Source organism: Bos indicus, chromosome 5, assembly GCF_029378745.1.
Source record: "Bos indicus isolate NIAB-ARS_2022 breed Sahiwal x Tharparkar chromosome 5, NIAB-ARS_B.indTharparkar_mat_pri_1.0, whole genome shotgun sequence".
Classification (NCBI taxonomy): Eukaryota; Metazoa; Chordata; class Mammalia; order Artiodactyla; family Bovidae; genus Bos; species Bos indicus.
In genome coordinates this window covers 94937781-94963627 of record NC_091764.1, presented here as the reverse complement: position 1 = coordinate 94963627, position 25847 = coordinate 94937781, and the positions used below count along the sequence as shown (strand labels likewise).

The following is a 25847-nucleotide window of genomic DNA, read 5'->3' as shown; positions in this document are numbered from 1 at the left end:
AAGAATGCTCCCCATTCCCCAACTTCCCCTGCCCTCCACTTTACAGCAAGAGCACAGTGTTTCTCTTAAAACTCCATCCAGTGTATGGGTCCCCTCAGTATGAATGTAGAAGAGAAAAATCAGATGGGTAGTAGAGAATATAGAAAATTTTAAAGAAAGGGCAAGTAGAGTAATTGAGATTTTAAGGAACAAACTGGAGTTTTGTGTGTGTGTGTGTGTGTGTGTGTGTGTGTGTGTGTGTGTGAAGCTTGGTGAGTCTGTTATTTAATGTCTCTGAGATTTGAGTCTTTTTATTGACTCCTTTTTATTCAGCATAAAGTAGTTACTTGATTGTATGCAGAAGAAACAGGGAAGCAATCAGAGTTCCACCTTTGACGTCTTCTCTTTTGCTTCATGATTTTGTCTCTGAAAAACATCATGACATGGATATTCAGCTCTGGAGCCCAATCTTGTTTTTGAACTCTGAGACTAACAAATTGAGCTATTTAATCCCTCTTGAAAACCCTAAATCCATCTTCCACTGTTATCTCATGAACTCCTCATATGAATTTGACTCGTTTCCCATCGATATTGTACACAGAATGGTAAAATCCAAAATTCAGCTCCTTTGAATATGCAAGACCTTCCCCAAAGTGCTTTTGGAGTTCTATTTTGGTTTGCTTCCCATGACTATGGGCTTCCCTGATAGCTCAGTTGGTAAAGAATCCACCTGCAGTGCAGGAGACCCCGGTTCAATTCCTGGGTCAGGAAGATCCCTGGGAGAAGCGATAGGCTACCTACTTCAGTATTCTTGGGCTTCCCTTGTAGCTTAGCTGGTAGAGAATCCACCTGCAATGCGGGAGATGTGGGTTCGATCCTTGGGTTTGGAAGATCCGCTGGAGAAGGGATAGGCTACCCACTCCAATATTGTGGCCTGGAGAATCCCATGGACTGTAGTGCATAGGGTCACAAAGAGTCTGACATGACTGAGCGACATTCACTCACTCCCATGATTACATCCTAAAAAGAGTCTCGACCCTGACCACTATATCTTCCCACTCCTTTACTTTTAATCAATTCCAGTGGAGGTCAAAGAATTTTTATTCAACAGAAAATTAAAGGGACTGAGAGGTAAAATGGATCTGATTCGATGGACATGAGTTTGAGCAAGCTCTGGGAGTTGGTGATGGACAGGGAAGCCTGGCATTCTGCAGTCCATGGAGTTTCACAGAGTCGGACATGACTGAGCAACAGAACTGAACTGAACTGAGAGGGAAAAAAAACCTCAACTTGCTTTACCTGCAGTTTCATACTTACCAATCCCTTCCCTTTCAGGAATCCATCACAAAAATTTTGCACTTGCTCTACTAAGACTTCTGTTATAGGCAATGTATCCCACTTATCATCCAGAGTCTGGTAAATTGCTAAAGCAGGCAGTTCAGCCATCTTTAGTTTGAAAAATGATATCGCCTTTTCATTTTGCTTCACTCCACTGTCCACTAGAATAAAAAGAATCTGCAGTTGGGGAAATTTGAAAGAGAAAGATCTGTCTGAGGTCCTTGGAAGAAAGAGACACTTGGTGATTGTTGCAGTTTACACTGATTGAATTCAGGGTCTGTGCCACACAATTTAAATCTTCATTGAATTAAAATGAATTTCTTCTTTTACTTTGCATTGTTTTAGGTCTATTTAATTTAATTTTAAGAACAAAGCATTGGAAGACAGTTTAATGATTAGCTAAGGGAGAAAGTATGATTTAAATGGCTAAACATGGGGAATTCTTTTTAAATGTTGCCTCTAGTACTTTCTAGCTGTCTGACTTTGGGTGCATTACTTGGCCTCTCTGAGATTCAGTGTTCTCATTGGATTTTGTTGGGGGGAGACTGAATGAGAGAATAGATAATATTTCTAATACAGTTTTTAGCATATATAGTAAGATGATGGGACGGATTGGGGGCAAAAGGAGAAGGGGACGACAGAGGATGAAATGGCTGGATGGCATCACCAACTCGATGGACATGAGTCTGAGTGCTGGGAGTTGGTAATGGACAGGGAGGCCTGGTGTGCTGCGATTCATGGGGTCGCAAAGAGTCAGACACCACTGAGCAACTGAACTGAACTGATAGTAAGTGCTTGATAGGGCTTCCCTGGTGGCTCAGATGGTAAATAATTGTTAACTATTTTATATTATTAAATCAAACCTTTTGCCCAATGAGGAAATCTCCTTGATAACAGTCTAGTTAGAGAGTTATCTATATTTAGTAACACTGAAAACTTCCAGTGTTAGGAAAACAACCACCAGAAAGATTTTTTTTTTTTACCAAACAGCCCTCATCACTGGGGTCTCTAGTTCAATGCAGTAGACTTGAAGTAGTTGAAGTTTTACTATTTCAGTGACATAAGCAGAACTGCACAAAGTGGGGAAGGGAAAGAAAAATATTTATTGCCTATCCAGTGGGTAATAGGTACAAGATATGTGTTTTATGTGAGAAATAAGCCCTGAGGTCTAAAACTTCAGAGTTTATAGTGAGGAGTAAATAAATCATGGGGCTTCCCTGGTGGCTCAGTTGTAAAGAATCTTCCAGCAATTCAGGAGACATGGGTTTGATCCCTGGGTCAGGAAGATCCCCTGGAAGAGGGCATGGCAACCCACTCCAGGATTCTTGGCTGGAAAATCCCATGGACGAGGAGCCTGGCAGGCTACCAGGCCATAGAGTCACCAGGAGTCGGACATAACTGAAGCTACTTGACACAGCATAGATATATGAAGCTATCATGACTAACAGGTGATTTTTATGTTCAGTCTCTTTGGATCTCTATTTTTTGTCCAACCATCAATGAATAAAAAAGAAATAGACTTACTGCTAATGGAAGATATGATTAAATACATCTTTAACAGTTTAAAATACATCTTACGTTTTAAGGCAGAGTAATGGGATTTATTATATTCCAGTTCTCACTTCGTTATCTCTTAACCATAATTATTTTCCACATTTCTCTCACTTCCCTAGCCCCATCTCTCTTTTTCTGGTGTCCTACAGCTGAGTATTCAAAAGAGAATCTCCCCGTCCAGACTTACCCTCCCCTGGAAGAGCTTAGCTGCCTCCTGAAATCTGTGCAAGTTTTCTTCAAACTCCGAGGAGGCCTTGTTCATAATCAGTAGAAGATGAATCGGAATCATACTATTGAATAGGCCAATTGCAGTCTGGCAAATTGAAATGTATTAAAGCAGAATGAAAGAGAAAAGGAGGGGAAAAATATTAGTGTTAACTCAGTGACTAGGCACACTGGACCATAAATGATAGCTGTCCACCCATCATACCAATGGCAATTCCTACAAGATGGCTTTGGATCAGTTTCACTCTCCTAGTTTTCATGTAATTTAGTAGACCCCTCATCCCCACACTGAACAGGGTGGAGCTGAGTAACCAAAAGGATACTGCAGTAGTGATGGAGTGTGACCTCCAAGGGTTAGGTCATAGAAGACATAGTAGCATCTGCTTTGCTCTCTCCTGTATCACTTACTCTCTTATACTGTCCGCTCAACCAGCCCTGGGAAGAGATTCACGTAGTTCCTATGAAGGAACTAAGTTCTCCTGCTAACAACCACCACTGACTTGCCAATCAGGTGACTGAATCATCTGGGAAGAAATCTTCCAGCCCCCATCAAACCTTCAGATGATTACCTCCCTGACCAATGGCTGCAACCTCACATGAGCCCCTGGGATCAGAGGCCCCCATCCCTAGCCACTCCCAAACTTGACCCACAGAAACTGTATCAGATAATCAATTATTTTTCTGTTCTAAGTTGTTACATTTTGGAGTAAACTGTTATGCATCATTAGACAACAAATATACCATGGAATATTTTAGTCACTTTTTTCAACTCCTTTTGAAATGTGGCAAGGGTACTCAGATTTTGGGAATTCCCTGGTGGTCCGGTGGTTAGGACTCCAAGCTTTCACTGTTGGAAGTGTGGGTTCATTCCCTGATTAGGGAACAAAGATCCTGCTGGCCACACAGCACAGCAAAAAACAAAGCAAAACAAATAAAAAACCAAGAGGAGCCAGATACACTTAAAATGGAATTTTGAATCCTTCTTAGTAGTGTACACTTTTGAGTGCTGATGATGTGCTGGGTAGTGTTTTCAGGTCTTTATGTATAATAACTAATTTAATCCTCAAAGTCCCAGTTTTATAAATAAAGACATTAAGGTGCAAGATCTCCTAAAGTCACATAAGTGATGAGCTGGAATTCTCAGCAGGCAGAGTGACTTAAGAGTCTGTACTTAAAGAGTACAGACTCTATACATGAGACTCTATACATGAGACTATCCATGAGACTCCTATTCAACTGATGGCAAAACCTCAACAAAATCAACTCAGCCCTAAGCACGGTTGAGTTAGTTCATTTCAGGTCAGCCATAAGATAACTGCTTCAGGAGATGGGAAGTTTGGTCCTTCTTTGCTGATTAGAGATGGTGATTTCCCCTGAGGCTGTGGATGGTCGAGACAGCTGTGAGGCAGAGGGAGGAGAGAAGGGAGACTGTAAAACTATGACTCTAGCCCCCTTCATTTCCCTTTTCAGAAAAAGCGCTACAACTGTCTCTATTTTAAACAAAATCCCATTTCTTCTTACCTCTCCCTTCTAAATACAGAGAGTATTGCTGTAAAACTAGCATGTGCACAGAGAGAGCTGTAGGTTAATGAACAAAGTCCCAGAATGATGGGAACGGGAATCACTAAATAATCCCATGGAAGGAGGAGCCTGGTAGGCTGCAGTCCATGGGGTTGCTAAGAGTTGGACATGACTGAGCGACTTCACTTTCACTTTTCACTTTCATGCATTGGAGAAGGAAATGGCAACACACTCCAGTGTTTTTGCCTTGCGAATCCCAGCGACAGGGGAGCCTGATGGGCTTCCATCTATGGGGTCACACAGAGTCGGACATGACTGAGGTGACTTAGCAGTAGCAGCAGAAGCTACATACTACCCTGTAGAGAATTTTCAGCTCTACTGGCCGACGTGTAGGCAAGGAGGATCCAATAAGTTCTTTCCAGAAACTTTCTCCCTGGAGTTTAAAACAGGGGACTCTTCCCAAGATTTATCCTCTATCTCTGTTCTAGGAAGGTAGATTGCATGCTATAAATTTAAGTAACAAAACAAGAGACAATTATTTAAATTTATAAAATGGTCTAGTGGAGGAGAAATTTTATTTCTAAAATTTAAATAATTGTCTCTTGTTTTGTTACTTAAATTTATAGCATGCAATCTACCCTCCTAGAACAGAGATAGAGGATAAATCTTGGGAAGAGTCAAGAAACCAAAGCTAAAGAGTCAAATGATATAGTGGAAGGATAGAGGAAGAGATTGAACATTGCAGAAATGATGAGTTTAATCCTAATAGACACAGTCCGATTTTCATCTTGAAGCCAAATGTTGAATGTATGCATTAACAGTGCACAGGAGGTCAACTACAGGACTGGGAATTTCTGTCCAGTTGCTACTGGTGCAAACCTCTGCACCAGAAACAGATGAGAAATAACCATAGTAGTGTGTGCAGGTCTCACAAAGAGAAAAACGCTACTTTTGGGAAATGAAAAAGTCATGATAAAACTTGGTTCTCTGGAGAAATTCTTTCCTAATTTCTTCTTGATATGAGTTGGTGTCACCTCTAATGTAGAACTTAACAAAATGTGTCATTGTTCTATAAGATGAGAGACGGCCCAATCATCAGAACTTAGGAAGGCTAGTCTTTGCCTCTGCCCTCATTCACCTGGGGAATTCCAGGACCCTGGGTCATAAACCAGGCACTGGAAGATCATCTTTTCTGGTCCCCAATGCACTCCTGGTAGCCTTATAGACAATGACCAGAATGATAATGGTCTAGGCACTTTTCAATGCCTTTTAAATTATTGCTACCAGTGACCCTGGGATGCATGTGTTTGAAATCTTAGCAGAAGTGGAAATGGGATCACCATTCTATGGAGACAAACATGGTGTGAGAGGCGGACAGGAATTTAGTCAACAGGAAAAGAAATGTTTTCTGTTGTAGGCTATGTGGGGGAATGGAAAAACCACAGGACTCAGTCAGACAGATCAGTCGTGAAAAATGCTGGGTCAAGTGGACAGGGCTGTCACTGAACTTCAAATGACAAGTTGTAGGGCTTGAGGAAGTTACTTCACTTTTCTGAACTCCCATTTCCTCTCCTATAAAATGGAAATAGACAATATGACTTCATGCATCATCAAATTTTCTGCCTTCAGTGATGTCTTTTCTACTTACTGTGTAATATTGAATGTTGCTTGGAACTTGAGAGTCCTCCTCTATAAAATGGACATAATAATCTCTCTTCTACCTCAAAAAAATATGTGAGTATTATATGAAAAAGTGACATAAAAGGGTTTTGTTAGTTCTGAAAAGCATGACGTGCATATAAAGTACTGTTATGAGAGAATATGCAGCATTTTGGAGCCGAGGTAGATCACTGGAAATCAACACTCCATCACCTAATGATGTAAGTTCGGGAAGGTAAAAGGTAGGACATATAAGGTAATTCTATAAGCTGTAGGTGTTAGAAGGCCAGAAGATTATCCGGACAGGTGGACCAACACCTTCACCCAGGTTGTAGACAGAATGCAACAACCAAGGAATACACCCAGAAAGAAACCTGAGACTCCAGGAGGGTCTAGGCAAGTGCCAATTGTACCCGACAGAACTGCTGGTCATGAGTCTGTAAGGAGGTAGACACAGAAAATGGGAATAGGTGTGTAAAAACTTTTTAGAAATTTTACATTGCTGCAACATCCAAATATGTGATCAGTGTTTTTAAACAGCTCATTTGTATTTTATAAAAATATTGGTCTCTAATGCTTTAGGAAAAAAAATTGACCTTCAGCATTTTTGCAATTGTGGCAAGCTTGCCATCTTGTTTGAGAAGCATGGTCTAGAATGCTGGTCACATCAGAGTTGCTTCACTGAACTCTCTTGCAACCAAACTCAGAAGTTTTTGATTAGTCACCTCAACTTTGCATTCTGACTCTCTTACTAGTCATGTAACATGTCATCTCACTTTTCTATTTCTTTCTTTGTTGGGTAGGAACAAGTTTATCAATCTTAAGGGTTGTAGTAGGGATGGCAATATAAACAATTTTGAGTTGATTTAATGGTGGTTACTGTTATTATGGGCTGCCCTGGTAGCTCCGTTGGTAAAGAATCCACCTGCAGTGCAGGAGACCCTGGTTTGATTCCTGGGTTGGGAAGATCCACTGGAGAAGGGATAGGCTACCCATTTCAGTATTCTTGGGCTTCCCTTGTGGCTCAGCTGGTAAAGACTCCACCTGCAATGCAGGAGACCTGGGTTCGATCCCTGGGTTGGAAAGATCCCCTGGTAAAGGAAACGGCAATCCAGTCCAGTACTCTTGCTTGGGAAATCCCATGGACAGAGGTGCCTGGTGGGCTACAGTCCATGGGGTTCCAAAAGAGTCTGACATGACTTAGTGACTAAACAACAATAACAACTGTTATTATTCATTAAAAGATCAGAATGCTTGGAGGACAAGATTTCTCCTATGAAGGCAATTACCCTCCCTGACAAAAGGACTTCTGGGTCTAGAGACAGGGGCTACTTACTATAGCGTTGTACTCTGTAACCAAGCGGAGGTTGTTGCTCTCAATGAAACGGCTTAACTTGGTGGCATCCATGCTTTCAAAGTCTTCACCCTTTAAATCCAGTTGTTTGTTATCTACCTGGATCACACAGAAAGGATAAAATTGTCACTGTTCTGTCATCAATAAATGTTTCTGAACTATTAACCTCAAGTCAGGCACTAACTCAAGCTCCAAAGACAGAAAGGTAAATGTTTCTGGCCCTCGAGGAATGCACTGTCCTGTGGGGCACAGAGAAGTAAACAGGAACATCCCACAGAAGGTGACAAGTATCATCACAGACCCGTATGTCACCTAAGGAAGAGGAGAAATGCTTCCAGGAAGAGACAGCTCCTAATCAACAGCTAAGACTTGATCAGATGAATGAGGATGGGATGGGAGTTTTAAATAACAAACAGTGTTTGCAAAAGGCAAAAAAATGATAGGCGTTCCGTTCTAGAAGCTGCAGTTAGGTTAGCTCGACTATAGCAGTGAATGTTAAGTGCAGTAGGAGAGAGACATGTACAGTGGGGTGGAAAGTGACTGCAGCTGGCCAGACTCCTCTATCTTTGTGATTTCCCAGGCAAGGATACTGGAGTGGGTTGCCATTTCCTTCTCCAGGGGATCTTCCTGACCCAGGGATCAAACCCAGGTCTTCTGCATTGCAGCAGATTCTTTAGGATCAGAGCCATCAGGGCAATGGGGTAGGCAGGGCAAATTCCCAAAGAACCTTGAGGTCAAGATAAGTAATTAAATTCTAACCTGAGGGCAAGGGGAGCCACTTAGAGGATCAGATTTATGTTTTATTTACATACATTTCTAATGTGAAATAAAACACACATTTGTGTGTGTGTGCAGAGAAAAGCACCAAATGGAAAATATAAAGCTCAGAAAATTGTCACAGAGTAAACAACTGTGGAACCACCACTCAGGGAAAGACATAGAATATTGCCAGAATGTCTGAAGCCCTCTGAGATCTTTCTATTGTTGTTTAGTAGCTAAGTTGTGTATGACTCTTTGCGACCCCATGGACTGCAGCATGCCAGGCTTCCCTGTCCTCCATGATCTCCCAGAGTTTGCTCAAGTTCATGTCCATTTTATAATCCGTTATTTTTCTGCCAACGTTCACCATTATCCTGACTTTTACAATGACGATTTTCATTCTTTATAGCTTTACTGCTTAAAAATTCACCTCACTGTTACAGGTGAGTTTCTTTTTAAAAATATTATGTAGGGACTTCCCTGGTGGTCCAGTGGTTAAGATTCCATGCTTCTAATGCAGGTGGTGTGGGTTTGGTTCTTGGCTGGGGAACTAAGATCCCACATGCAGTGGGGATGCACAAAAAAAATGATGTAAGTGGAAACAGACAATGTTTTTTTTGTGTATCTCAATTATTTTGTTTTTAAGAGTTATCCATATTATTGCATATAGCTGTAATATGTTCATTTTCCTTGCTGTAATAGTATCCCATTGTATAAATATGCAAAATCTTATTTTACTACTGATGGATATTGAGGTTGTTTCCAGTTTCTGGTTATTAAAATAATGCTGCAATGAACTCTCTTGTTCATTTCTCTTGGAACTCATGCCTCTGTATCTATTGAGCATGTATTTAGGATTGAAATTTTTAATTATAGGATATGTATATTTTTGACGTGCATTTTGATGTTTATTTGGGAGATAAGGCAAAGCTATTTTCTAAAATGAATAGTAATGTATACTTGCATCTGTACTGTTTGAGAGATCCCAATGCTTCACATCCTGGCCAGCACTTGGTATTATCTGCCTTTCTAATTTTATTCATTTTGATGAATATGTGGTAGTATTTCATTGTGGTTTAACTTCCAATTCCCCAATTAACTAGTTATATATCATCTTTTTTGAAGTTTCTGTTCAAGTCACTTGCCTATTTTTCTATTGAGTTGATCCTTTCCTTGTTGATTTGAAGATGTTTTATATATTATGGATATGAGCCCTTTATGGTTCTATATTATATATCTTTTCTCACTGAGGACTATTTTAATGGTAACTGAATATGAATAGAAGTTAATTTCAGTGTAGTCATCAACCTTTTTGTTTATAACTAGTGTGCGTTTTTGTTTTGTTTTGTTTAAAATGCTTTGACTACACCAAAGTGCTGAGATCCAGAAGTGCTGACATTTACTCAACTGGCGACTTAATCACCTTATGATTGTGGTTTTTTTTTTTTTTTTCACAACTCAAACTTATGAAATACATAAATGCCAAAGTACAGAAAATATTTGTCTTTAAAAAAAGAATCTTGAAAAAAAAATCATCGAAACTACAGGATATTTTAAAATGTGAGTTCCCTTTGCATATTTAATTGTTTTAAAATTCACACTATTTGAGAGAAAGCCTGGGAGAGAACTATGAAAGCAGGAGAAAATGTCATCCTACGTGGGGCCTCGCCCACCCTTCTCCCATCCCTCTCCTCCAGGAGAAAGAAAGTGAGCACAAAGGATTTTTAAAGCTGCATAATGCCCAGGTTGTGCTAGTGGTAAAGAATCTGGCTGCAAATGCAGGAGAGGCAGGAGATACGAGTTCAATCCCCAGGTCGGGAAGATCCCATGGAGGAGGAAATGGCAACCCACTCCAGGATTCGTGCCTGGAGAATTCCATGGACAAAGGAGCCTGGCGGGCTACAGTCCATGGGGTTGCAGAGTCAGACACGACTAAAGCGACCTAGCAATGTACGTTTCCTTCCTAAGGTTTTGCTAATTGCACAACCATCAGAATCACTACTGTAATCACAACCAGGATCCTTTTTATGTTTAACATGTCTAAATACTTTCTGGTTATTTTTCTAGAAACTTGGAAGCCTGGTGTCTACACCACAGTGGATAGAACCGTGCTCAGAGCCAGGAGCTCCTCCCTCGCTGCTCTCTTTTCCCGGCAAACCCTCGCATTTCCCAGAACAGGATGAACAGGAAATGCCAGCTACTCCAGGTGGCTCTGGACTTGAGGAATGCAGTATATGGGAGGCAGAGTTTGTGAAGTGGTGATAACATTCTCTAAGAAGCAAAGATCTTTCATAAAAGCCATCCTCCCGAAGCCTCTCCAGTTGGTCATGGCTCTTTAAATGAAGCATACCTGATTATTTCTCTATTTCTTACACCAACAAACTCTGGAGCGCTCATGTGTAGGGTTCCTGGAAATATTTAAACAGGAAACCTCCCTTCTGTAAAGGGAATTTATTTGCATAATGCCCTGGAAAGAAAATCCGACCCTGGATCCCAGAGTGGGAGAAAATATTTTTTAATATATTTTTCCAGTTTTTGGAAAGAATTTTCCTTGAAAAATCATATTATTTTTCTCCTCAAGAAAAGGGGCACCAGAAGAAAAACAGAAACAGTAAACCAGAAGGGTTGTCACCTTACAATATAATTTTGAGGTTCCCCAAGAGTATCAGATGTAGATTATTATATGAGTCAGACACTGTATCATACCAATGGATTTCATCATTCCTTTTCTGTTTGTTAGTATTTTGGCAATACTCCTTTGAATTAATTCTGGTAGATTCCTGTAATTAACAACGCAGCTTTTTGTAAAACATTAAAGTTGTTTTAGTTTGCACCAGCTACAATATTAAATATCTTGGCTACCATGGAGAAATCATTTGTTCAGTACACGCCCTCTCGCCTCTGGGGTTTGTTTTTATAAGCTAATTGGTTACCATATACTTGGTACATATATACTTTAGGATTTCTCTGGTGGTCTAAAGCTTGGGAATCTGCCTGCCAATGCAGGAGACATGGGTTCTAATCCTGGTCCAGGAAGATCCCACATGCTGCAGAGCAACAGAGCCCATGCACCATAACTACTGAGCCTGGACTCCAGGACCTGTGAGCTGAAACCACCGAGCCCACGTGCCCTCGAGCCCACAATAATGAGAAGCCCACACACCGCAACTAGAGAGTAGTCCCTGCTCACCACAACTAGAGAAAGCCGTGCACAGCAGTGAAGGCCCCGTGCAGCCAAAAATAAATACATTTATATATATATATATATATACTTTAGAAAAATATTTTAAAATTTGGCAAATCTTATTTATTGCCTTCCTTATCAGTTTATTTTTATGTACTCTGCTCTGATTCTCTGCTTGGCTAGGTGCATTTCTTATAACAGGTTTCCAGGAATAATTGTGAAAGGCGTGAAGGGATGCCTCTACTCTATTACTATCCCGTTGGGTCAAAGTTAGACTAATTCTATTTCTTCAAATAGAAGTGATGGCGAATACTCAAAATGAGGTACACATTCAAATAATATCTGAGATTCCATTTTAGGACAGGCTCACGGTTTATTCAACACAGGATTAGGGTAACAGTAAGTGTCCTATTGAGAGTAGGGGGCTGTCTATGGCCATACCACCCTGAATGCCCTGGATTTCACTTGATCTCAGAAGCTAAGCAGGGTCGGCCCTGGTTAGTGCTTGGATCGGCGAGTGGGGAGGGACTTCACACTAGTGCTAAGACAAGCTGTGTCCTCACACAGACAAGTTGTCATACACAACATTTTAATTTTTTCTCAGTCACGTTTAAATAGTTGGCCTGAACTATTTTTACAGACTGATGCATTCCATAAATATAGCAAATGCTGCACTCTTTTCTCTCCCATATAACTGTCAACTCATATTTCCACTTATTATTTCAGCTTATTTCTAAACATGTTCTTACAGTGGAAATTTGCTGTATGGGCTAATTCTGAAATTTCTTTGCCAAAATATGTCATACATGTGTGTGTGTGTGTGTGTGTGTGTCTGTGTGTGTGCTCAGTCATTCAGTCATGTCTGACTCTTTGGGATCCCATGGACTCTAGCACACCAGGCTTATTTGTCCATGGAATTTCCCAGGCAAGAATAATGGAGTAGGTTGCCATTTCCTACTCCAGCAGATCTTCCTGACCCAGGGATCCAACCCGCATCTCTTGTACCTCCCACACTGGCAGGTGAATTCTTCACTACTGCTGCTGCTAAGTTGCTTCAGTTGTGTCCGACTCTGTGTGATCCCACAGACAGCAGCCCACCAGGCTTTTCTGTCTCTGGGCAAGATTCTCCAGGCAAGAATACTGGAGCGGGTTGCCTTTTCCTTCTCACTACTGCACCAACTGGGAAAACCCAAAATATGTCATGTCTAGGTTAAATCTTGAGAAATAAGATGGGGGTTTGATTAAATAGTGCTAGGGGAGACAGAAATTGTTTAGGAAAAACATTTTTTGTTTTCTTTGGCTTTATTTAATGAGGAGCATTAGAGTAGGTAGAATATAGGAGTAAAAACAGGCTTTTTTCAGAGTTAAATACTGTAGAAAGTCACTATAATAAGGTAGAAAATGTAGCTTTGGAGTCGGCCATACTGGATATGGGCTTCCCTCTTAGTTCAGTTGGTAAAGAATCCGCGTGCAACACAGGAGAACCCGGTTCAATTCCTGGGTTGAGAAGATCTGCTGGAGAAGGGGTAGCCTACCCACTCCAGCATTCTTGGGCTTCCCTTGTGGCTCAGCTGGTAAAGAATCCGCCTGCAATGCAGGAGACCTGAGTTTGATCCCTGGGTTGGGAAGATCTCCTGGAGAAGGGAAAGGCTACCCACTCCAGTATTCTGGCCTGGAGAATGCTGGGTATGAGTTAGATGTTTGTGACTCTATAGTTCTGAAAGTCTAGACATCAGAATCAAGCTCATGGAACTTTAGTTTCTTTATTGATAATGCAGGGTCGATAATGGGCTTCCCTGGTGACTCAGACAGTAAAGAATCCCCCTGCAGTGATGGAGACCTGGGTTCGATCCCTGGGTCAGGAAGATCCCCTGGGTGAGGGCATGGCAACTCACTCCAGTATTCTTGCCTGGAAAATCCCATGGATAGAAGAGCCTGGTGGGCTTCAGTCTATGGGCTCGTAAAGAGTCAGACACGACTGAGTGACTAAGTGCACACAGGGATGATAATAATAATTTCATCAGATTCTAGTGCCTATCATAAACTAGGCACTAAAACAAACAGATGAAATTCTAGATCTTAAATAAAAGAAAGTATCAGAAATCTGCAATTGGTTCACATTTCCCAGTGTCAAGGAGAAGTCTTAACTGCAGACGTAAAAGGGCCTCCTAATGGGTCTACACAGAGCCACAGAGACCAACGGGCAGGAATCCGTGAAACCCATGTCCATTGTGTAAGTATGTCTGTTCACTCCCAGACCACCCCTACAGGACACAGGAACTGATTATCATTTCTAAACATTGGGATCCTCTTCTGAAGGGCACAGTCACATTGTATGGTATTTTTTGAGTGTATTAAAAGCCTCAGTTTGTTCAATGCCAAACTTTTAAATATACCTCAATTTAAGAAAACACTAAAAAAAAGAGGATAGTTTTGGCTGATGTTCTTTTTCTTTTTTAAAAAAATTATCCCCAAAACTTGAATAATAATCCTAGTAAAATTTGGACTGAATTTTTGAAAGTGTAGGACTCCAAAATCACTGCAGATGGTGATGGCAGCCATGAAATTAAAAGATGCTTACTCCTGGGAAGGAAAGTTATGACCATCCTAGACAGAATATTAAAAAGCACAGACATTATTTTGCCAACAAAGGTCCATCTAGTCAAGGCTATGGTTTTTCCAGTGGTCATGTGTGGATGTGAGAGTTGGAGTATAAAGAAAGCTGAATGCAGAAGAATTGATGCTTTTGAACTGTGGTGTTGGAGAAGACTGTTGAGAGTCCCTTGGACTGCAAGGAGATCCAACCAGTCCATCCTAAAGGAGATCGGTCCTGGGTGTTCATTGGAAGGACTGATGCTGACGCTGAAACTCCAATACTCTGGCCACCTGATGCGAAGAGTTGACTCATTGGAAAAGACCCTGATGCTGGGAAAGATTGAGGGCAGGAGGAGAAGGGGACGACAGAAGATGAGCTGGTTGGATGGTATCACTGACTCGATGGACATGGGTTTGGGTGGACTCTGGGAGTTGGTTGATGGACAGGGAGTCCTGGCATGCTGTGATTCATGGGGTTGCAAAGAGTCAGACACGACTGAGCCACTGAACTGAAACTGAGGAGAAAATGTTTATCTAAGAGTTGTCACCACAGACCTGCCAATGGAGCAGGGTGCTTGTTTTCGGTATGGCACATAAATAATCTTGTCCACAGAGGTTCCAAGAGTTCATTTGGAGTAGGTCTGTCACTGGTGGGAAACAACCAGCAGATTCTAAAGAAGCGTGAGCAGCTCTGGGAAGTCATCAACAGGGCTTTGTAGAGAATAAATCGTAAACAAAGTTAAAGCGTTCGTTAGAGGTCGTAAAACCTGCAGAGACACTGGAAGCAACAAGCACTTGTTTTTCTTCCCAAATGTGTCTCTTGGTGGAACTAGGACTTTTAAATCAGGCTTTCATAAGACTATAAACAACAAACTGGGAAAGAAGTACTTGTGGATCTGTAGCTAATTGGAGTTTTTTGTATGGACAGGTTGCTACAAATAGTTCAACGGTCCCAGGAAATGCATTAGTGTAACCTTCTATATCTTTCTTTAAAAAAGCATCTTTTTTTTTTTAACTGAAGTATAGTTAACTTACAATATTATGTTAGTCTCTGGTATACAGCAAAGTGATTCAATTATATATTTTATATATATAATGTATGTATATTTTCATATTCTTTTCCATTATGGTTTGTTATAGTATATTGAATATAGCTCCCTGTGAAATACACTAAGACCTTATTATTGGTCTATTTTATACACAGTTTATATCTTTCTCACCAAAACTCTTCACAGAAGGATTTGATTTAATCCTATTTTACAGTGCAAACCAGCAGCTTCTGTCCAGGTGGGGGAAGAACTGCTGAAGGGACTCAGGCATCTTCAGACAGAGTTTTGGGAATGAGTAAATTCCTCAAACACTTTCTGAATGTCTTCGAGGTACCAGAGACCTACTGTAGACCTTTGGGACACAAAGATGAATAAGTCATGGTTCCTGCCTTGCATAAGCTCATGGTCTAGTAGGGTAAAGGTGAAACAGACACAGAAATACATCACATGCACTCTAAAGTGGTCAGTTTCATGGGATTTTAGCAGAAACTCTGTCCGTGCTCAGTCGTGTCCGACTCTTTGAGACCCTATGGATTGTAGCCTGCCAGGCTCCTCTGTCCATGGGATTTTCCAGGCAAGACTACTGGACTGGGTTGCCACTTCCTACTCCAGGGGTTCCTGACCCAGGGATCAAACTTGAGTCTCCTGCATCTCCTGCATTGGCAGGCATATTCTTTACCACTGTGCGATCTGGGAAGCTTTAGAGGAGTAGTTAGGACAATTTGGAGATTCCAGGGAGCCTTTCTGAAGGATAAGCTGCTGGAACTGATTCACTGGAATATGAGGAGGAGTTGGTTGGGTGAGCCTAAGAGAAAAGGGCCTGAGCGGGGCTGGCATTCTTGGCAGAGAATTAGCCCACGTGACATGATAAAATCATGTCCTCATACTGTGTATAGTTGGGTATTGAAATGGTAGAGACTAGGGTGGGAATGTGCTAGAAAAGGGAATGGAGAAGCAGGTAGTGGCCTGGTCATAAAAACTACACATTTAAATGTCTTGATTTTGTTCTTGTAATATGGGGGAATATTGAAGAGTTTTTTAAGAAGGAGGTGTCATGGTCAAATATCTATTTTAAATCCATCATTGTCATACCAATCTAGAAAGTGAATAAGAAATAGTGAAGGGAAACCTATTAAGAAGGTACTGACAATATTTATGCCAAAGGTGCCAAGAGTCTAAGCGAGGAACAAAATGGAAAGAGCAGAGGAAAAGTCAATTTTGTGCATTACACCATCAGTACATTAATTGAATCAATAATAATACTGCAGGAGCAACAAAAGATTCAGGCAGCTATAGACACAGAAAATACTTCAATCTATTTAATAAAGATGGAAGTATTAACTGGATAATAAAACAACGTGTAATGGCCATGGCTGCGGGACTGGCTAAATCAGACCTCTATCACGGAGCCTCACCAGCGGCAACACTGAGTTTTCATTGCTGTTAAGAGACCTCCCTCATAACTTAGACAGTAAAGAATCTGCCTGCAGTGAAGGAGACCTAGGTTCAATCCCTGGGTCAGGAAGATCCCCTGAAGAAGAGAATGGATACTCACTCCAGTATTTTTGCCTGGAGAATTCCATCGACAGAGGAGCCTGGTGGGCTACAGTTCATAGGGTCCCGAAGAGTTGGACATAATTGAGCCACTAACCCTTTCCCTTACATTTATGAACTCATTATTGTTGATTACTGTCTTCCTTCAGAAGTATCACTTGTATTTTTTGTGTCTCTACAAATATTTTGATGGTGCCTGAATAAACTGATGTAATAGAAAGTAAAAAGAAGAGTGAAGGAGAACACAGGCTCCAAATACAGGGTGGGAGGTATGATCGGCAAAGACCAGAGACTGAATGAACGTAGCTATTCAGTAAAACAGTGTTTTCGTGGGAAGAACGTGACACAGCGAGGGAAGATGACAAATTCAGTTTTGACTAAGTGAAGACTGCAGTCAGTTCAGTTCAGTTCAGTTGCTCAGTCATCTCTGACTCTTTGCAACCCCATGGACTGCAGCACACCAGGCTTCCCTGTCTATCACCAACTCCTGGAGCTTGCTCAAACTCCAGGCCTGCAGTATTTATGAGGATATTCAAATAGTTATATCCAGCAAGCATCTGAATCATGGAGAGGTCCAGGCTAGAGAGAAAACATGCCAAATCCTCAACAAACACATAACTGTCAAACATAAGAAAAGATCCTGTTATTGAAGACTTACTCATTCATTCATTAATTGATTCATTCACAGGCAGAACACAGAGGAATTTAAGGGCAGTGAAAATCCTGGAATACCGTAACAATAGATTTATGCCATTACTCATTGTCCAAAGCCATATATTGTAGAACACCAAGAGTGAGCTATGATGTAAACTATAGAGTTTGGGTGGTTATGACATTTTAATGTAGCCTAATCGGCTGTGACAAATCTACCACTCTCGTGGAGATGCTGCTGATGGGGGAGGCCATGGATGAGTGTGGCAGGAGATATAAGGGGAATCTTTGCATTTTACTCTCAATTCTGCTCTGAATTTGAAACTTTTCTAAATAAATAAAGCCTTTTCCAAAAATTAAAAGAAATGATTCATTCACATATTCATTTATTCAATAAATACTTATGAGTACCTGCTACATGGCAGGCACTTTTATTTTTTATTTTGTTTTTTTAAAGATGCTTACCTAAATTTATTTTTCGTTTATTTTTGGCCACAGATTACCCCATGCAGAATCTTAGTTCTCTGATCAGGGACCAAACCCATGCCCCTGCAGTGGAATTGCAGATTATTAACCACCGGACCACCAAGGAAGTCCTGACAGATGCTGTTAAATGCTCAGTGGTTGAAGTAGTGAATAAGACAGTCTCTGCCTCCATGGATTCTATAACTTAGATTGGGAAGAGCATTGGGTCAGGCAGTAGTATGGATAGAGAAAGAGAAGAACTCAAGGAGACTAAAAGAAGAGTTGGACCGAGAGAAGCAGGTTCCTAGATCAAGGAAAGAGAGACTATTAAAGAGAAAAGAGTGGCTAACAATGTCAAATATGGCATAAATGGTCAGTAAAATAAGATCTGAACAATGTTGGTTGGGTTTGGAGATATGGAAGCCATGGTGACCTGGTTGAAAGCAGTTTTAATGGAGTGATATGCAAATTAGATAACAATGTATTAAGAGCTTAAAGAAAGCTGAAGACAATACAAAATACATTTTAAAGAGATGTGGGTGAAGAATGTAAGAGAGAGAGAAGATAAAGAGGAGAGGGAAGGACATTCAGACCAGAAATTTTGAAACTTTAATGTCTGCTCAGTTTCTTAGTTCCAGTGGACTCTGGTCATCTTCACTTTGACATTCCACCACCAACATAAACTCAACAACCAAAGAAAACATCAGAAATACCTACTTCTGTTATAACCTCACTATTCCTTAGATACTGTGACTTTCAACCTCTCCTCCTTTCCATAATTTGATACCTGATCCTTGCAGTAGTGTGGACAGAGAAAGAGAAGAACTCAAGGAGGCTAAAAGAAGAGATGGACCCAGAGAAGCAGGTGCCCAGGTCAAGGAAAGAGAGAGTATGATGCTGTTTTCTTCACTTTCTGCTGCTACCTCTTTGCTATACATCCTTAGTACACGATCTATCTAGTCAGCCTAATAAAAGTTCTCTTTATTCTTGTCTTTATGCCTAATCATCCATCTGACTCATTGCTGCCAAAATAATCTTGCGCAAACACATTTCTGTTCATGCTATTCCCCTGATCTAAAGGCTTGAGGGGCTGCCCAGAGCCAGTCAACTTAAGTGCAAACTCATTAAGCTGGTATTCAAATTTCTCGACAATATGGTTCCAATCAAATTGCTCTTTTATTCATCTGCCCAAAACATGTTCCCTGAGATCCAGTCAAGTTGGCTTGATCACTCTTTTCCAAGTTTAACTTTTTTCCCCCATTTTGTCCATAAATTCTCCTCTATGTTGTCCAAATTTTATCTGTTCTTTAAATCCCAGTTCAGTTGCCTCCTTCATAACTTATTTTGGTCAGAATTCCTACTCTGCTTTTTTTTTTAATCCATTTTTTATTCTTTTTATTAGAATATATTACCCTTAACACTGTTGATAATGGCCTTAACATTAGAAACTGTGTTGATGTCAGTACTGAGAACGTCCTTAAGAAGGGAACAAAGGAACTGTGTTCCAATAGTCACTGAAATCTTAACCCACTGTTGATTTTCTTCATTGTAAAAGAGACAGGGAAACTGTAGGGGTTTGGGAGATGGCTCAAAGGAGGAAAACAGCATGTTATATTTTGCACATTTCTGGATTAATGTGTGCAGGCAATACAGAAGGTCCAGAATATGGAATAACTCTTAAGGCCATTCAGCCAGAACTTGGATCATAGGTTACAAAGCTGATGTTTTGGGCCAAGTCATTTAGTGCTTATCCTGCTTTGACCAGTTAAACTCTTATAATGTTTCACCTGGAGAAAGAAATGGCTACCCACTCCAGTATTCTTGCCTGAAGAATTCCATGGGCAGAGGAGCCTGGAGGGCTCAAATAGGGGCCTGGAGGTCCATGGGATCTCAAATAATCGAAGACGACTGAGCAACTAACACACACACACACACACACACAATATTTTACCCATGGTAATGCTGTTTGTATTATAGATACTTGTATGTTATGTTTACAATCTCTACCATATTTTAAGAGCTATGAGAGGGGAGAATATACTCAATGTGTTTTAAGGATCATTACCTTGCATAGAGAACCCAGTAGTTGTTAACATATGTTTGATAAATGTAAGCAAACTCTCAAAGATATGAAGATATTAAAAAGCATATATATATATGGAAATATAAAAATATCTGACCCAGGGATCAAATCCAGGTCTCCCACATTGCAGGCAGATTCTTTACTGTCTGAGCCACCAGGGAAGCCCCATAAAAGCATTTATTATAGAACTTCAGTAATATAAAATATTTGAGATTATCTAATTATCTATGGAGAGCTAACCAGGAGACCTGAGTTCAATCCCTAGATTGGGAAGATCCCCTGGAGAAGGGAATGGCAACCCGCTTCAGTATTCTTGCCTAGAGAGTCCATGGGGTTGCAAAGAGTCAGACATGACTGAGGGACTAATACACACACTGAATTATCTATAAATAGGAAAGTGGCTAATTAAGCTATGCCATGTCCAAATTATGGAGCTGTATGCAGTAGTTTTTTTCTTGGTATTTTTTCTTTTTAAAATTTATTTATTTTAATTAGAGTATAATTCTTTACAATGCTGTGTTAATTTCTGCTGTAAAACATGAATCAGCTACATGTATACATATATCCCCTCCCTCCTGAGCCTCCCTCCGACTCCCCTTTTGTTTTATAGATGAAAGAATTGAAGCCAAGAAAGTGTTTTGTGACCTGCCCAAGTCACATGGCTGCTCAGTGACAAAGCGGTGCTGAAAATCTTATGTCCTGACCCTCAGTCCAGGCCTCTTCCCATTTCACGACAGCATCTGTTTAGGAAGCTTGAGTTGAGCCATCCTCCTCACATGGTCCCTGAAGCTGGCATCACTGTTGTGATTCAAGATCTAGACTCCTTTCTGGTCTCAGAAGTCTGTGTATTCACAACCCAAGGAAGAACTAGAAGGCTGGAGCTGCCCACCTGACTTACCAGACGGAAGAGGGAAATGGTGTTCCCAGTGATGTTGTAGTAAGCCAGAACCTCGGAGGCAGTGCTGATCCCAAAAGACACGTCTTGGAAATTTTGCACCACACTGTGGATTAGGGACACTGCCGGTACTTCTGAATCCTAAAGACAAGAAGGAAAAAAAAAGAAAAGAAAAAGAAAAAATCCCACAGGTTGTTTCTGGAGGAAAGAGACTAGGGAGTAGAAATATGCTCACACTTATCTAATCAAAGTGTCCAGTGAGACAACATTGACCTCTAAAAATGTAGGCTGGCTTCTCAGGGACATGGTTGAATTTTCCAGGCTGGGTGGGTTAATAGGTAACTATGGCAGAGTGGCTAAGTCTAGAACACCTATCTGGCTTTACCATAGAACTTGTAGAACTTTACATAGAACTTCACTGGTGGCTCAGCCGGTAAAGAATCTGCCTGTAATGCAGGAGACCCAGGGTCAGGAAGATTCCCCTGGAGAAGGGCATGGCTATCCACTCTAGTTTTCTTGCCTGGAGAATTCCATGGACACAGGAGCCTGGCGGACTACCATCCATGGGGTCGCAAAGAGTCAGACATGACTGAATGACTAACTTGTAGTTTGTTAGTAGCTGAGAGGGGGCTCAAAATCACAAAGACCTGAAGAGTTGGCCTCCACAGTCATTGATAAACCAAAGGAGGCAAATATTTGGGGAATAATTTGTAGAGGAAAGAAGAAACGTAAAAATCAGAAATAGGTGCTGTCAAAAGAACCAAAAAAGAGAAAATAAAAATAAGAGAAATTAAAGTGGAAGCTTAGAAGTTTTATTAACAAGACTGTGTAGGACGTTGGGGTGCTCTCTCCACTGTGTGTAAGCCATGAAGACACTGTTCAGGCGTTGCTCCAACTCTAGAACCAAGGCCTGCAAGACAGAGCAGGGAAGCCTGTTCTGAATAATGATTCCAGACCTTCTACAGCAAGCTGGCCTTATTTCCCTGCAGTCATGGGACCCTCCTCCCCAGAAGCTCTGAGCAATAAACAGCCATGAACATGTTTGTCCTTGACATTTCTCTGGCAAGAAAAGGAAATGTGCTCAGAGAAAAGATCATGGTTAGCCTTGCAGCTGGGGTCAAGTAGAGGGAGTTGGCACTTTGCTCATCCAAAAGAGCGTGTGGAGTTCATTTTAGGTTATGAACAATTGTTCTTCAAGGCTTCATCTTTTAAAAAAAAATCTGCTCCTTAGAATTGAATTGCTCTCGGAGCAAACAGCGACACCTGGTGGCCATTTGAGTTATCGCACCCTCCTCCAGTTCTACTTCCTTGGCACTCCTGCCTGAGTGTAGGCTGCTGTTTTTGTCTACAGGTCAGATCTCTCTCTCATCACTGAAAAATTTGCCCCCAGGCCTCACCCCCACTCCCCCACCCCACTCCCGTCTTCCTCCCCTACTTATATCTCATCGATTTTATTTCCAGCTGTGTACACAGAAAAGACAAGATGATGGTGATTTGGAATTAATGAATAGAAACAGACAAGGTCTGAGAGGAGAGAGTAGGGGATTAATTAGCTGTGAAATCACCAGATGTTACCTCCAGAGAAAAAGAAAAATGCTGGAATAATGTCTTCTCCTTTATGGTTGATTTTTTTAGCCAGGCAGCCGATCTGGAAGATTGGCTAAGGCCTTCAATATGCAAAACGTCATCCTTATTCAACATTTCAGAGCAAACAAACAAACAAAAAAAGTGTGTATGCATGCTCAGTTGCACAGTTGTGTCAGACTCTTTTCGACCCGGTGGACTGTAACTCACCAGGCTCCTCTGTCCATGGGATTTCCCAGGCAAGAATACTGGGGTGGGTTGCCATTTCTTACTCCAGGGGATCTTCCCAACCCAGGGATTGAACCTGTGTTTCCTTCATTGGCAGGTGGATTCTTTACCATGGAGCCACCTGGGAAGCAAAAGAAGAGCGGGGGACTCCTTACTTGGTAAAAGGTTCTAGACTGGAGGCAGCGATTCACAAATGTGTTGCCAGCTTGATACAAGCTGGTTTACTCTGGGCCCTGCCTTGGAAATTAAAATACTGACTGAAGCTTCAAAGCATATACAGATGGGGAGACCCAGACAGCAGCCTCAGAACTCTCAAAACAAATATGAGAAAGATATGATTCAGAGACTGGGAACATCTAGAAATTGTGAGATCTTGATTGGCAAGCTAAAATTAGACTCTGCCCTTTGATTTTTAATGCAGTATCATCCGGCCAGCAAGTGACTAGCATGGCTCCCTTAAGGTAGCATATTTCTAGTCACAGAGGGTCAGACACGACTGAGCGACTGAAGTGAACTTAACTGGGAGAAGGGCAGGTGGCAATATCTGAACAAACCTGGAAGAAGCCTATGACAGCCACCTCAGCAGCAGCAATGAATTCCATGGCAGCTTGGACATCTGTGAGCCGCATGGGTTCCTGGGCACCAGGACCATCTAGACAGAGATGAGGGTAGGGGTGGGAGGAAGAGAGAGAGAGAGACAGAGAGTTTGCAGGTACCAAGTGGAGAAAAAGCAACTCTAAATCACAAAGGCATTTCTATTTTTCCTCTTCATACTAAGGCCAAAGAGATTTAGGAGTGCAGTTGTCATTCCAAGGCTTTATTTCTTTACTAACTTGTGGAAGGGGGACTCCTCTCATAATAGCTCATTTTAAAATAATATTTATTTATTTATTTGGCTGCTCCAAATCTTAGTTGTGGCATGCAGAATCTTCAGTTGCAGTAGTGGGATCTAGTTCCCTGACCAGGGATCGAACCTGGGGCCCCCAGCATTGGGAGCACGAAGACTTAAGTCATGGGACCACCAGGGAAGTCCATAATAGCCTATTTCTGAAGGATGTCAGACTCTCCTCTTCTCTACTAGGCAAGGCAGATCTTTATCTAGCATTTCCTGAAAAGTTCCTAGGTTTGGGGAACAAATACCCAGAGTTCTACCAATATTCCCTTCCCTTCTCCCAATAACAGTTTCACCCCCTGGTCACTCAAGTGCTCTTTTCTTTTACCTGATGATTCCTGAACTTCTGCAACAACTTCCAGGGACAGTTTGCATGTGGAGAGAAATAACAGAAACAGGCATCTGGACGGCATGGCTTCCATTTTCCTGCTCTCGCTCCACGCCCTGGTCTTGGTGTTTGGAGCCTCTGACTCAGGGCAGCCCACTCTGCAGTTAATGGATTGTGGCATAATTTGTGCTCTGGGAACATTGCAGCTGACTCCGGGGCAGGGGGACCTTCAACTTTTGAGATAAGAGACAGGATTCGGTAACAGGGCCTCAGAACAAAACCAATCAGAAGAAAGTCAGGCTAGTTCCTTTAAATAAAACAAAACATTCTATGCCAAGTGTTGACTTAGGCACTACAGACATAGCAATAATGGTGATCTGATCACCTCTCCCAGCTTAGATTGTTAATATGAAAAATGGGCAATTAAATAGATCATTTAAATGTAAAATGGAAAGTGATTAAAAAATTGGGAAGCTCATAGGGTGCTAGGAGAAGATGAACTAAGGACATTTTGGACAATGATCGTGTCTGGTGAAAGCTTTCTTCCTGCAGGGGGTGCCCAAGCAGTGCGTGTGTGCAGACTCAGTCATGTCTGACTCCAGGGAGGAATACTGGAATCCGCTGCCATGTCCTTCTCTTTGGATCTTCCCCACACACAGATCGAACCTGCGTCTCCTGCGCTGGCAGGCGGTTTTACCACTGCACCGCCTGGGAAGCATGCCTAAGCAGAGTCCTGGGCAAATAAAACTTTTCTAGGCAATGAAGGTGGAAAGGGAGTTTCATGTAAAGAGCCAAAGCACTGAGATGCAAATGTGACGTGCAAATTACGAATAAGAGAATTATTAGTAATTGAGTATTACCAGAAAATGGAATAATAAATCTTGGCAGAAAGGCATTCTGAGGCCAGATCCCAGGGGACCTTGTATACTAAGTGTAGGAGCTTCAGCTATATTTTTCAGGTGATGGGAAGCCACTGAAGAGCTTAAGCAGAAGAGAAAAAATGCCTAATGTGGCCCAAGTGCCTATGGAAATCCAAGGGATTCTCAAAGGCAGGGGATATATAAGCCTCAAGCTTAGTAGAAACTTCTATCCATGGGTTTGCAAAGAGTCAGACACGACTGAATTGACTTAGCATGCATGCACTATATGATAATAAAATACACTGAAGGACTTCCCTGGTGGTGCAGTGGATGGGAATCTGCCTGAAGATGAAGGGAACACAGATTCCGTCTCTGGTCCAGAAAGATCCCACATGCTTTGGAGCAACTGAGCTCATGAGCCACAACTACTGACTCCGTGCTCTAGAGCCTAGGAGCTGGAACTACTGAGTCTGTACTTTAGAGCCTGTGCTCTGAAGTAAGAGAAGCAGCTCCAATGAAAAGCCTGAGCACCACAATGAAGAGTAGCCCCTGTTCACCACAACTAGAGACAGACTGTGTGCAGCAAGACCCAGCAGGGCCAAAGATAAAAAAAAAAAAATTAATTAAAAAAAAGCCTCCTTGCTTCTATTTGACCCTTGTTCAATCTCTGGTCAGGGAACTAGATCCTGCGTGCTGCAACTAATATCCACCACAGCAAGTGAAAGTCATGTCCGACTCTTCGCCATCCCCTGGACTGTAGTCTGCCAGGCTCCTCTGTCCATGGAATTCTCCAGAGAAGAATACTGGAGTGGGTTGCCATCCCCTTCTCCAGGGGATCTTCCTGACCCAGGGATCAAACCCAGGTCTCTTGCATTGCAGGCAGATTCTGTAAAGATGGTAATGTCTGAATCACCAGGGAAGCCACAGCAAAGCAAATTTAAAAAAAAAAAAGAAGAAGAAGAAGAAGAAGAATACCATGCTTATTTTAAAAAAATAAATAAATTGAGATTTTTCTAGCATTTGCACTGAAACAGGGGGCAAAACCACTCCCAGTTATGTAAAACCTCCTGTACTGAGCTCTGCCCACCTA

General features: G+C 41.6%; 1 protein-coding gene across 1 annotated transcript; it reads right to left on the bottom strand.

The window, feature by feature from the left end:
* Positions 1 to 285: 285 nt before the first annotated feature.
* ERP27 (endoplasmic reticulum protein 27) lies at positions 286 to 25100 on the bottom strand. The gene is made up of 7 exons (XM_019961508.2): positions 23898 to 25100; positions 23232 to 23329; positions 20869 to 21006; positions 7613 to 7729; positions 3059 to 3184; positions 1297 to 1494; positions 286 to 405 (listed from the first exon to the last, which is right to left on the bottom strand). Exons 1-7 carry the CDS (start codon positions 24076 to 24078, stop codon positions 358 to 360), a joined length of 906 nt encoding a protein of 301 aa, XP_019817067.2. The 5' UTR covers positions 24079 to 25100; the 3' UTR covers positions 286 to 357.
* Between the last annotated feature and the right edge of the window lie 747 nt (positions 25101 to 25847).